The sequence below is a fragment of the Rhincodon typus genome, chromosome 13 (assembly GCF_021869965.1).
Source record: "Rhincodon typus isolate 14 chromosome 13, sRhiTyp1.1, whole genome shotgun sequence".
NCBI lineage: Eukaryota > Metazoa > Chordata > Chondrichthyes > Orectolobiformes > Rhincodontidae > Rhincodon > Rhincodon typus.
In genome coordinates this window covers 5475799-5489794 of record NC_063344.1, presented here as the reverse complement: position 1 = coordinate 5489794, position 13996 = coordinate 5475799, and the positions used below count along the sequence as shown (strand labels likewise).

Below are 13996 nucleotides of genomic sequence, written 5' to 3'. Positions count from 1 at the left end.
ATGAATAGGAAAGGTTTGGAAGGATATGGGCCAGGAGCCGGCAGGTGGGACTAGTTTAATTCGGGATAATGTTCAGCGTGGACTGGTCAGACCGAAGGGTCTGTTTGCATGCTGTATGACTCTATATGCGCACATATGCTTAAAACATGCAAAAATTAATATAACGTGGAAAAAGAAGAAATCTATTAATCTCAGAGTTCAAACAGATTTGTTTGAAAATTGTGAAGAAAAAAGTCCATGCGTCATTTATTACATTATCCTTGCTATTAATACTATGAATACTTTTTAGATATCTAAAAAATAAGTAAGAGAGGGTCAAGAGTGGGAATTGGACCACTGGAAAACAAGGCTGCAGAAGTTGTAATGTGGAACAAAGAAATGGTGGAGGAACTGAATAGGTACTTTGCATCAGCTTTCACAGTGGAAGACACTAGCAACATACCAGAACTTCAAAAGAGTCAGGGACAGAGGTGAGTGTAATGTGTCACTAAGGAGAAGATGCTGGAGAAGCTGAAAGGTCTGAAGGTGAATAAATCAAATGGATTATATCTGTGACGATACTATGGCTTTTGAGGTGTATTTTTTAAGAAATGAAGAAAGACTGAGATAGAGATGCCAAGCACTCTGCTCCAAAGCTGATGAAGTAAACAGCTTGAGGTGCCTTGGAGTTTGTTTTTAAAGTTGGAACAATAGAAGCAGCCTGGATGGGTTCCCACAGAACCAGGATTTTTTTTTGTTTTAGCCTCCAGTAACAGTTGCTGGGGTCTTGAAACTGGATGTGAAAGTTCTTATTCCTCACTCCTCACTCTGTAACAGCCAAAAGCTGGAGTTCTCTTCCTGCTGCTAGAATCACATGTGAGGCAATCTATTTTACTGAATTTGCCTTTGCCATGTGTGTATTTATGGGATGTTACTATATGAGAACAGTTAATTAGTTGTAGTTAACATAAATTATTTTGTTAAGCATTTTGATATTTACAGTTAAGCCAATGCTTTTATTTTTGTCTGTATTTTAATTATACTGTATGAATAAAGTGTGTTTTGTTTCAAGCCTGGTAGTTTGACCAATTGAATTGCATCTGGAACACAACGCCTTACACTTACCTTTAAAGTGAGAAAAGGTTAGGGTCTAGACTATCATTTTAACATATTTGAAAGGGTTTGGTCTGGTCCATAACACACCCCAGAGTTCTGATGAAGATAACTGAGGAGATTGTAAAGGAATTGCTGGTGACCTTTCAGGAATCACTGGAGTCAGAGAGGGTCCCAGAGGACTGCAAAATGGCTAATGTAGCACCCTGTTTGAGAGGGGAAGGAGGGAGAGAGAAGTCAGGAAATTGGAGGCCAGTTAGCCTGACCTCAGTCGTTGCTAAGATTTTAGAGTCCATTATTAATGTTGAGATTGCAGACGACTTGGAACTGCATGGTAAAATAATGACTAAGTCAGCACAGCTTTGTCAACAGGAGGTCGTGCCTGACAAGTCTGTTAAAACTCTTTGAGGAGATAATGAGCAAATTAGACAAAGGATAACCAGGAGGCTAATAAATAGGGTCAGAGCCCATGGTGTTAGAGGCAAGGTACCGGCATGGACAGAGGATTGGCTGACTAACAGAAGGGAAACAGTAAGGATAAAGGGGTCTTTTTCAGGATGGCAGCTGGTGATTAGTGGAGTTCTGCAGAGGTGCATATTGGGATCATAACTATTCATGTTATATCTTAACAATCTGGACGAAGGAACTGAGGGAGCTATAGCTACGTTTGCAGATGACAGACAGATGGTGGGACAGGTAGTTTTGAGGAAGTGGGGAGGCTGCAGAAGGACTTGGACAGGTGCAGAGAGCAGGCAGATGGAACACAATGTCAGAAACTTAAGGTTATGCACCTTGGTAGGAATAACAGAGGCGCAGACTATTTTCTAAATGGAAAGGCTTTGGAAATCTGGAAGCACAAAAGGACCTTGAAGTCCTATTTCAGAATTCTCGTAAGGTTAACATGTCGATTCAGTTGGCAGTTAAGAAGGCAAATACAATGGACTATGGGTCTATACTCAGTGGAGTTTAGAAGGATGAGGGGGTATCTGATTGAAACTTACAGAATACTGAGAGGCCAGGATAAAGTTTTATTTGATTTGATTTACTACTGTCACATGCACTGAGCTACAGTAAAATGTATTGTTTTGTGTGCTGGCTACACAAATCATACCTTATATAAATACATCACAGTAATAGAACAGAGTGCAGAATATAGTGTTAGAGCTACAGGGAAGGTGCAGAGAAAAATCAACTCTAATATATGAGAGGTCCATTCAGAAAACAGAACTGTGTGGAAGCAGCTGTTCTTGAATCTGTTGGTACATATTTTGGTATGACAGAGTGGACGTGGATCTTGTTTCCACTGGTAGGAGGGACTGGCACCAGAAGACACAATCTCAGATCGAAGGGATGACCGATTAGACCGGAGTTGAGGAGGAATTTCTTCATCTACAGGGAGGTGAATCTGTGAAACTCATGGCTGCAGAAGGCGATGGAGGCTAAGTCATTGAGGACATTTAAGGCAGAGGTGGATAACTTCTTGATTAGTAAGGGGATCAAGGGTTACAAGGAGGTGGCAGGAGAATGGGGTTGAGAAACATATCAGCCACAATCAAAAGGCAGAGCATACTTAATGAGCCAAATGGTCTAATTTTGCATCTACATCTTATGTTCTTATGCTTGTTCCCCAACAGCTAGCTAATAAAAACAACAACTGGAGCCATGGATACCCAAGTATCCTGTCCTGTGCCTAAGTGGATGAACTTGGTTTGGATGGAATTCTGGTGAAAAAGTATTTTCAATTAACCTGTTTGGACACTTTATGACAATCTTTCGGTATACTTGAATCCTAGACTTCCTATCTAGATGTACAGACACTGCCACAAGGCTCACAGACTGGTTTATTTCTGCAAACTCCTTGTTTACAGATTTTTTTGGCAGGATTGCAGTGATTTGAAGGAAAAAAAGTACAATCACTAATTACCAGTGACCCTTGCTACAAAATGCACAATTTCAGGCATTAGATTAGGAAAGGATTAACTAAACTGCCACAGCTTCCTTGCTTCCCTCCAAAATTAGCCAACAATCACTACCAAAAATAAAGAAAATAAAAATCTGCCTTCCATATATTCTAAAGATTTCATACCTTCTTTTTAATTTCCTCCTGCTCCTTTTTACTGAGAGTCCTCTTTGAGGCAGTCATTTTATCAGCACTCTAGCTTAGTTAATTAATCAGAAGCACACTGGAGAAGAGAAAACAAGACAATCTTCATCACTGATGTCTAGTAGTAAATATCTTGAATGAAATTCTCGTAAATTCTGAACTTCACAGAGAATTAAACATGCAAGTAATTCTAGTAGTTAAATTCACAAAACAGATAACATTAACTCTATCCACAGAAACTACAGGTATCACGTACCCTTGCAATTCCATACAGAGTATGAGTTAGAAATAAGAAAAATAAAAAGTGTTGCGACTCTAAATTTTTCTGTTAATGACAGAACAGGTCAACATTTGGATACAAACCTTTCATCAGAATTCAATTTAGATGAAAAATGCACCCTACATTTTTCTTTGCAGAAGATGAGAGACATGCTGTGCAATTCTAGCATTTATATTCTCTATCACCTACCAGCAAAGTGGCTCAAAGTTACAGAAAAAGAGAAATATAATCAACTGGCAAATACAAAATACAATTGTGCCTATCAAAGCAATATAAACAAGCAAAGTAGAAACCTGACAAATTGGACAAAAAAAAATCACTGTGGTGCATGCTTGGAGTTATTTACTGTAACATATAATACATTGCTTTCTTTCATCTTCCAGAAGAGGTTTTACCCAACTCCTGCTCTCAGGGTACAAATGAATTTTCAAGAACAGTGGATATATTATTCCCGTAGTTAAGGAACGTCTAACGATATCTGGAGATAATCAGCAAAGTCTATAAACTACTTTCTATCCATACTTCTATCCTCCTCCAAAAAGCGAGCAGAAAAATCTAAAACCTCAGATGCCAGCATCCACTTCACAGATCACCTTCTCTTCCCCCGTCCTGGCGTCTCAAAACACATGGTTAGGAATACCAAGCAAGGCCTCTCCATTCAAGGCCTCTCCATTCAATGTGCCACTGATGCTAACCTCTATAAATCTCCAGTATAGAAAATTCTAGAACAGTACTTACAGATCAACATAAAGTGTTCTAAAGACAAAACTATCGAACCAGTAAGATACGGTTGGTAGAGAAGAGATTTACAAAAAAATGTAATACATCAAAACAGAAACTGGAGCAAAAAATATAAATTGCCAGGGAACAGAGGTGATTAAAAAAAAAATCGAAAATAGACAAGGTGGTGAAGGTGTTGTTTAGCACGTTTGCCTTTATTGGTCAGTGCATTGAGTACAGGAGTTGGAAAGTGATGTTACTGCCAGACAGGCCACTGATTGGGCCACTAGTGGAATACTGCATTCAATTCTGGACTCCCTGCTATAGGGAAGATGTTACAAAACTTTAAATGGTTCATAAAAGATTTACAAAGATGATGCCAGGGTTGGACAGTTTGAGCTATAGGGAGAGGCTGATTAGGCTGGGGCTATTTTCCCTGGAGCGTTGGAGACTGAGGGATGACCTCACAGAGGGGCATGGATAGGGTGAATAGCCAAGGTCTTTTTCCCAGGGTAGGGGAGTACAAAACTACAGGACATAGGTTTAAGGTGAGAGGGGAAAGATTTAAAAGGGACCTAAGGGGCAACATCTTCACACAGAGGGTCGTGTGTGTATGCAATGAGCTGCAGAGGTGGAGGAGGCTGGCACAATTACAATGTTTAAAAGGCATCTGGATGGATACACGAATAGGTGGGTTGAGAGGGATATGGGCCAAATGCTGGCAAATAGGACTAGATTGCTTTAGGATAGCTGGTTGGTGTGGACAAGTCAGACTGAAGGGTCTGTTTCCATGCTGTACAACTCTGTCACTATGACTACAATATTGCAGGTTAACACTGGTTACAACTGGATGGATAAGAGTCCAACTGGGCAAATTCAGTGATACCAGCTGGATAATGAAGGACAGGTTTTGAAGATGGATGATGTAATAGTTAGTATCACATCCTGTAGACAGGATGGTAAATGATTCCTTTATTCATTCACGGGATGAAGGTGTCACTAGCACAAGGCAGCATTTATTGCCCATCCGGCAATTGAGAGTCAACCACATTGCTGTGGGTCTGGAGTCAAATGTAGGCCAAACCAGGTAAGGATGGCAGTTTCCTTCCCTAAAGGACACTAGTGAACCAGATGGGTTTTTCAGACAATCGACAATGGACAATGGACAATGGATTCACGGTCATCATTAGATTCTTAGTTCCAGATATTTTTATTGAATTCAAATTCCACCATCTGCCGTGGCGGGAGTTGAACCCGAGTCCCCAGAACATTATCTGGGTCTCTGCAAACTACCATTTATTGCAGTGTCCCATTGTATATTATTTTTTCACTTTGAACCATTCTGGGATGATAGCAGAAATAGAAACCTAATTGAAGGGAACTGAAAGTGAAGCTCCAGAAAACAGCAATGTGTTTTGGGAGACAACAGTTTAAGGCCAACGGAGAGGAAAGAAAGGCTGGATATAGGGCAACAGGTGGCAACGATAGAGGAATAAATGGCTTTTTTGTTTGGAAGAGGTTTCAGTACCCAACAAGAGGACATGATTCACAACATTAGCTAAAATTGCAGCAAGGAACGAAAACTAGATGGTCAGCAAATCAGTGTTAATAGATTCAAGGAAACAAGAGGTGGATCTGACGAATGAGATGAGCTCATGAAAGGGAGAGAAGATACGAAAAACAACTTGGGTACTAGGAAATTAAAACCGAGACTAGTAGAAGAGAGGTACCAGAGGATCCAGAAACTGTCAATGTGACACCCCTACTCAAAAAAGGAGGCAAAAAGTGGAAAATTATAGGCTGATTAGCCTAAGATCTATTGTTGGAAAAATGTTAGAATCAATTAAGGTAGTCATAGTAGCACATCTGGAAAATCAATCTATCCAAGGAGAGTCAGCCTGGCTTCATGAAAGTGAAATCGTGTCTAATTTATTAAAAATTTTTAAGCAAGTTTCAACCAGACTGCAAAGAAGTGAGACAGTAGACACATTGTATTAAGATTTCCAAAAAGCGTCCAAAGTACCTCACAAAGATTAAGTCATACAATAAGAGTCCAAGGTGTTAGACGTAGTCTTTGACATGGATAGAGAATTGGCTAAAGGGAAGGAGATGGCCAGTGGGCATAGGAGGTTATTTTTTATGTTGGCAACCCATAACCCATGGAGTTCCACAGGGATCATTGCTGGGACCACAACAGTTTACAATATACATTAATGACTTGGAGGAAGGAAGCAACTATACCATAGCAAAGCTTGCAGACTACACCAAAACAGGTGGAAAGGCAAGTTGCCATGGGAACACAGTTTACAGAGAGATACTGATAAGTTCAGTGGGCAAAAAGTTGACAAATGGAATATAATGTGGGAAAATGTGAAGTTGTTCGTTTTGGAAGGGAGAACCAAAATAAAAGTATTATTTAAATGGAGAAAAGCTACAACACAACAGTTCTTGGGGGCTCTCATGCACAAGACACAAAGTCGGCACAAAGGTGCAGCAGGTAATTGGGAATGCTAATGGAATGTTGGCCCTTATTTCAAAGCCTTTGAGTATAACAGTAGGGAAGCGTAACTGTACAAGGTACTGGTGAGACCACGTCTGGAGTACGGAGTACTGTTTTGGTCCTCTTATTTAAGGAAAGATATTGTTTCATTGGGTACAGCTCAGAGAAGGTTTCCAAGAATGATACCTGGTATATTGGGATTGTCCTATGAGCAAAGGCTAAACAGATTCTACTCAATGGAGTTTAGAAGAACGGGAGGTGAACTCATTGAAACATATAGGATTCTTAAAGGGCTTAAAGGGTAAATGCTGAGGAGGATGTTTCCCCTCATGGGCGAATCTAGGGCCAGAGAACAAAGGGCACCAATTAGAGACTGAGATGAGGAGGAATTTCTTCTCTTCAGAAGGTGATCATCTTTAAAGCTCTTTGCCGCAGAGAGATATGTGAACAGATTCCTTGTGTATATTTAAGACTGAGACAGATAGATTCTTGATCAGTAGAGGAATGCAGAGTTACAGGAAAAATGCAGGAAAGTGGATGTGAGGAATGCCAGATCAGTTGTGGTCCTATTGAATGGCAGAGCAGGGTCCAAGGGTCCAATGGCCTACTCCTATTCCTATTTGGAAATATATCACCATTCCTTTATTGGCAGTGGATGAAAATTCTGCAATCCTTTCCTAACGTCATTTTGGATCAACCTATAGCACGTAGATTGCAGCAGTTCAAGAAGACAACTCACCACCAACTTCTCAGAGCAACTAGGAATGGGCAATTGATGCTGGCCAGCCAGCAATGTCCACATCCCAGGAGAGAAAAAAATTTAAAATGGCCATTTGCACTAGAGAGCTCTAAATTTAGACTACCATTTGCTTGAATAAATCCTTCCTAAAATCAATTCTGAACAATGTGGCTTTAATTTTTAAACTATGCCCTCTCATTCAAGACATTGGGGAACAACTGAGAGGGGAAAAGATTTTAAATGGACCCAAGGGGCAACTTTTTCCACACAGAGAGTGGTGTGTGAATGGAATGAGCTGCCGGAGAGAGAGGTGGAGGCTGGTATAATTACAACATTTAAAAGGCATCTGGATGGATATATGAATACAAAAGGTTGAGAGGGATATGGGCCAAACACTGGCAAATGGGACTAGATTAATTTACGATATCTGGTCGGCATGGACGAGTTGGACCAAAGCGTCTCTTTCCATGCTGTACAGCTCTATAACTCTACAACACTCAACCATCAGCAATAGTCTCTCCCTGTATGTTCCACTTATCATGTTAAACTTTGATTAAATTATCTTATTACCATCTGAATTCACAGGAATGCAACTCAAATTGCTGTTGAGCTTATGTTGAGTTCCATTGCAATAATGTGGGAGGCCAGCACAGTAGAATGGGAGAGAGGCAGTGAATTAAAATGACTGGAAGTTCATACATCGCCCTTCAGTTCCACCACTTCCAGTGTGAAGTGACACATCTTCCTGCACTGCCTTCATTGCAAAGGGACCATCCCCTCCATGTCATCCTGATCCATCCATAATCACGTGCTCTACTTCTCAAAGCAAGTATCTGTATAAGAACAGAAGCGACAACACCTCCCCTTTTAACAAAAGAATTTGGGAACATAGGAACAGGATCAGGTATTTCAGTTCATCAAGCATTCTCCAGTCTAATATGATCATGGCTGATCAAACACTTTTTAAATAGAATCTTATAGAATCCATACAGTGTGGAAACAGGCCATTCAGCCCAATAAGTCTACACCAACTCTCCGAACAGCATCCCACCCCGACCTATACCCGCAACCCATCCCTGTAATCCTGCTTTTCCCATGGCTAAACCACCGAACACACCTGAACACTATGGGCAATTTAGCATGGCCAATTCACCTACCATGCACATATTTGGACTGTGGAAGGAAACCAGAGCACCAGGCGGAAACCCATGCAGAAACAGGAAGAACATGCAAACTCCACACAGACAGTCGCCCGAGGTGGAATCATACCTGCGTCTCTGGTGCTGAGGCAGCAGTGCTAACCACTGAGCCACCATGCCACTTCAATGTCTTTTACCCACAGCGTGCTCATAGCCTTTCACTCCATAGGTAATCAGAAATCTATTAACCTCTATTTTAAATATACTCAAGGACTGAGCTTCCACAGCCTGAGGTAGACAATTCCAAAGATCCACCATGAAAAATACTTTGCACATCTCAGTCCTAAATGGTGCTAATTATCTATCTCCCTTCTCACTATCAAAGGCTACAAATTCTTCTTCCAATTAAAGCAGCAATTTACATAAATTCATTTCACTTTAGCATTCTCAGTGTCTAGTTAGAATATTGTAACTTTGTAACATTTTTCATACTGGTGTCATAAAACTAACATCTGTAGTTATCTATTTTATCTCTCTGTCCCTTCTTAGATAGTAGGGTTACATTTGCAACTTTCTCGTCTGCAGGAACCTTTCCAGCATCTGTAGAATTTTAAAAGTTAAACAATCTTTTTATCCCCTTTATTCATTAACGGGATGAGTGTGTTACTGGCTCGGCAGCATTTATTGCCCATCCCTAATTGCCCAGAGGGCAGTTCACAGTCAACTACATGAACGTGCTTCTGGAGTCACATCCAAGGCCAGACAAGGTAAGGATGGCAGTTTCCTTCCCTAAAGGACATTAGTGAACCACGTGGGTTTTTCCGACAATCCATGGATTCACGGTCATCACTAGATTTTTAATTTCAGATATTTTATTTAATTCAAATTCCACCATCTGCCATGGTGGGATTCGAACCCAGGTTCCCAGAATGTTATCTGGGTCTCTGGATTAACAGTCCAGCGATAATACCCTAGGCCACTGCCTCCCCTTGCAGCTGCTATTTCAAAAACAACCTCCTTTTGGGTCCCTAATATTTGTGGGCAATGTGTACATCTTCGACGAAGACAGCAATAAAGCAATTGTTTAGTTTTTCTGCCATTCCCCTTGTCTCCAGTTTAAATTATCACGTCTCTACCTGTAATGAACCCACATTTGTCCCTATCAATCTTTTCCTTTTTAAATACCTAAAGAAACTTCCTTAGTCTGCCTTTGTTAGTTGCTAAGTTGGACTCATGTTTTTTTTTGTTTTGCTGGATTCTAAAAAGACCCCAATCCATGTGATTGCCACTTTTTCTGGCAAGCTCTAGCCCAATCCAATCTTTAAATCCTTCTATTCGGTATAGTTCACCTTGTCTGTTGAGTCTTTGCATATGAGAGGAATACTTATTGTTGATCATGTAAATGTTTCTTTAAACATTATCATTGCATGCCTACCGTCAAATCTTTTATCCTATCATCCCAATTCACCTTAGCCAACTTTCCCCTCATACCTTCATGATTTATTTTGTTCAGATTTAGGTCCCCAGTTTCAGTATGAATGGCGTCATTTTCAAACTTAATGTAAAATACTATCATATTATGGTCACTATTTCAAATGGCTCTTTTCTAGCAAGGTTATTTATTAGCTCTTTGTCATTTTACATACCAAGTCTAAAATAACCTGATCCCTAATTGGTCGCTCCATGTCCTGCTCCAAAAACACCACTCCTACACACTCCAGAAATTCAGCTTCCACAAAACCAGGGCCAATCAGCTTTACTCAGTTTAATCTGCCAGCTCTAAGTAGAGAGGAATTACTTTTATGCAAATTGAAGTCACCCATTATTACTGTGCTACCTTTGTTATATGCAGTTCTAATATCCAGATTATCAAGCTCAACATTAACAATACAGTTTGGCAGTATCTAAGTAAAAAGAAACAGTTCAAGAAGTGTCTTTCTGAGCTTGTAATGTTACATGTTTCTCCCTCTCTGAATGTTGTCACATCTAACTTTCTTCAGGATTTTGTGCTTTAATTTCAGATCTCCAACATCCACAATGTTCTGGCTTTGTTAGCACAGTTTCGTGGTTGATTAAAAACTCCCAATGTTTGCTGCCCGTACTGTTTCTCAATTCGATCCAAACTATATACTGTAACAGTCCTAGATTTCAAAAATCAATTCTGTTCATTGATATCTGAATCTATACCATGAATAACATCAACAGATCAGGTTTTATCTAAATATGAACCCAAAAGTGCACTAGTCTTTTTGACAACCATATGGGCCTCAAGCTTTAACGAACCTTGACTCATTCCATGATTAATGATCCTCATCTTAAAAGTAGACTTTTCTCCCCTACATTTGCTACACCACTTGATCAGCAAATGGAAAGTAGGATGCCTGACAAACTCAACGTAATTAGAAATTCTACAGAAATACACATTGACAAAAATTCTGTGAAAAAGATAGGGCCGATCAAGACTGATCTAAATCTAAAATTTAAGAATAAATCAATTAAAGAATAAGCAGCCCACCTCTTTTCCTTTCATTTACTGTAGCACAAAAATATTACAACACAGAGCCTTTCTAACTCCTGGCCATATTTCCACAACATACGAGGTAGCGAATCTTCCTTTATGATTCTCAATATAGATTTTTGTTTTGATGCAACTTGAGAATGATTGCTTCTAACTCAACATAAAAGTTTAGACTCACAGAGTCATAGAGATATACATTACAGAAACAGACCCTTCAGTCCAACTCATCCATGCCGACAAAATATCCTAAATAAACCTAGCCCCATTTGCCAGTATTCATATACCATCCACATGCCTTTTAAAGGTTGTAATTGTACCAGCCTCCACCGCTTCCTCTGGTGGCTCATTCCATACACATACCACCCACTGCGTGAAAAAGTTGCCCCCAAGTCCTTTTTAAACCTTTCTCCTCTCACCTTAAACTTAGGCCCTCTTGTTTTGGACTCCCCCCACCATGGAGAAAAGAACTTGAGTTTTTACCCTATCCATGCCCCTCATGATTTTATAATCCTCAGCTCCAAAGGTCCAGGAAAATTGCCCCAGTCTATTCAGCCTCTCCCTATAGCTCAAAGTCTTCAACTCTGGAAACATCCTTGTAAATCTTTTTTGAACCCTTTCAAGTTTCACAACATCCTTCCTATAGCAGAGACCAGAATTGCATACAGTATTCCAATAATGCCTAACCAATGTCCTGTAATGGTTGCAACTTGACCTCGCAATTCCTATACTCAATGCACCGACCAATAAAAGCAAGCATACCAAACGCCTTCTTCATTATTCTATCTACCTGTGACTCTGCTGTCAAGGAACTATGAACCTGCACTCCAAGATCTTTGTTCAGCAACACTCCCTGGGACCTTACCATTAAGTGTATAAGCCCTGCCCTGATTTGCCTTCCCAAAATGGAGCACCTCACATTTATCTAAATTAAACTCCTTCTGCCACTCCATGGCCAATTGGCCCATCTGATCAAGGCCCGATTGCACTCTGAGGTAACCTTCTTCACTGTCCACTACATCTCCAATTTTGGTGTCATCTGCAAACTTACTAACCATACCTCCTATGCTCACATCCAAATCATTTGTATAAATGACAAAAAGCAGTGGATCCAGCACCGAACCTTGGGGCACACCATTGATCACAGGCCTCCAGTCTGAAAAGCAACTCCACCACCACCCTCTGTCTTCTACCTTCAAGCCAGTTCTGTATCCAAATGGCTCGTGCTCCCTCCATTCCATGCAATCTAATCTTGCTAACCAGTCTACCATGAGGAACTGTTTTAATATAAACAAAATTAAAAATAATTATAAACTCCTTGAGTTTACAATTCTCAAACATCAAAACATTAAACAAATGAAGATATAAGAACTACTCAACACATCTCTGATCAAAGATTCTCAAAAATGCTAAACTTCTTAAGTAATCATGGCACACATTAAATCAACAGAAACCGGGATAATTTACTGTATAATCTTCATAGGAATGTTCACCTATCCAAGCATGATATATCCATTGAAAGCCATTTGGAATTTAAAACATCTTACATGAATAGTTCCTACCTTTTTTTAAACACACAAGCTCATATAAGTTTGCAGTTGGAAAGCTCAGCAATGCATCACTTGCACCTGTGGGGATAAATCAAATAGTTTACAGAAAAATGCCAAATACAGAAAAATTGCAAATATGCAATCTAATTTCTAAGCAACTAAACTGCCTTAATTCACAGAGGATGGTATGTTGGGTGTTAAGATGCGGAATGGTGGGATATGAGATCTCCAACCCTAAATCTTTCTAAACTACTGAGCTCTCAAACTTCACCAGGTCAGTCTGGAAGTTCAAGCACAGGAAGCAGACTAAAGAATGGGGTAAATGAAAATGAGCTACAGCTCACTTCTGAAAAACTGTTATTGTTTCTGCAGTAAACAAATCTGAAACATTTTATTGAATGAAGCCTATCAGAACGCTAAATCATTATGCAAAAAGAAATAGACATGCTGGAACAAAAATTAAGAGTTCAGAACGTATCAAAATTTAAGGTGACATGAATGAGTCCAAATTAGACTGCCTGATTGAACGATTTCACAAACAGAAACATCTGAGGCACTTAGTCACCCTTTTCAAAGTTATCTCGCCACGTACAGGAGTCCAGAAAAAGTTCAATGACAGAACATGCATATCCGTCTGTCCCGGAGTGAACTCAGAAGCAATATCTCTGAATAGTTATTGTAATTTAAAAATATATCAATGTATTGTTCAAACTGCTTAGCTTTGAAAGTGGAAAATGGAGTCTCGATGCTCAATATTTATTTTCGGCACCGCAACCAAGCATGTTCTTGTACAAGTAAGGCCTGATCGGTGCGAGATAGACGCGGACAGTCACCTTTTAATTATAGTGTCACGTTGGTGTAAAGAAATACCTAACAATAAAGGTGTGTGTGGATTGGGGGTGGGGAAACTATTTTCTCTAAATCGAGACTTTAAAGATGCAGCTTCTACTGGAGGCGGGCACCTTGGCGCTGCCCGGGACTGAATGAAGGCGGCAGAAGACAGCGTGTGTCCCACTAGACGGGGCAGAGGAGCTGCTGGCCAGTCCTCTTCCCCCCCAACACTCCCAGCTCAGGCCCGAGGCCTCCTCGTGTATACGAGCCGCAGGGCCTGACCTCGACACCCCACCACACTCCGGACTTCCCAGCCTTCTACCAACTACCAGGTGAGAAAGCATCCCCCCTCCCGGTCGCGACGGCCGGTTGCGTGCGGTTTCTCCCGGGTCCCCTGTCGCCCACCTCACAGTCGCTGCACACACCGCGTCTACCCGAGCTCCGCACTGTTTTGTCCGCCATTTTCCTCCACCGCCGGATCAATCGAGCTCCGAGCGCAGACAGGCATCGATTGGTGGCGGAGCCA

General features: G+C 40.6%; 1 protein-coding gene across 2 annotated transcripts in view; it reads right to left on the bottom strand.

The window, feature by feature from the left end:
* LOC109918115 (U2 snRNP-associated SURP domain containing) overlaps window positions 1–13990 on the bottom strand; it is a 75099-nt gene extending 61109 nt beyond the window's left edge. The window contains exons 1-3 of one of the 2 annotated variants that reach the window (XM_020518006.2): window positions 13876–13990; window positions 12652–12717; window positions 3179–3275 (exon numbers count right to left, since the gene is read on the bottom strand). In XM_020518006.2, the coding sequence (XP_020373595.1) occupies window positions 3179–3235 (57 nt within the window). In that variant the 5' untranslated portion in view covers window positions 3236–3275; window positions 12652–12717; window positions 13876–13990. The remainder of the gene's footprint in view (window positions 1–3178; window positions 3276–12651; window positions 12718–13875) is intronic. The other variant, XM_020518007.2, reaches the window with a different exon arrangement.
* Between the last annotated feature and the right edge of the window lie 6 nt (window positions 13991–13996).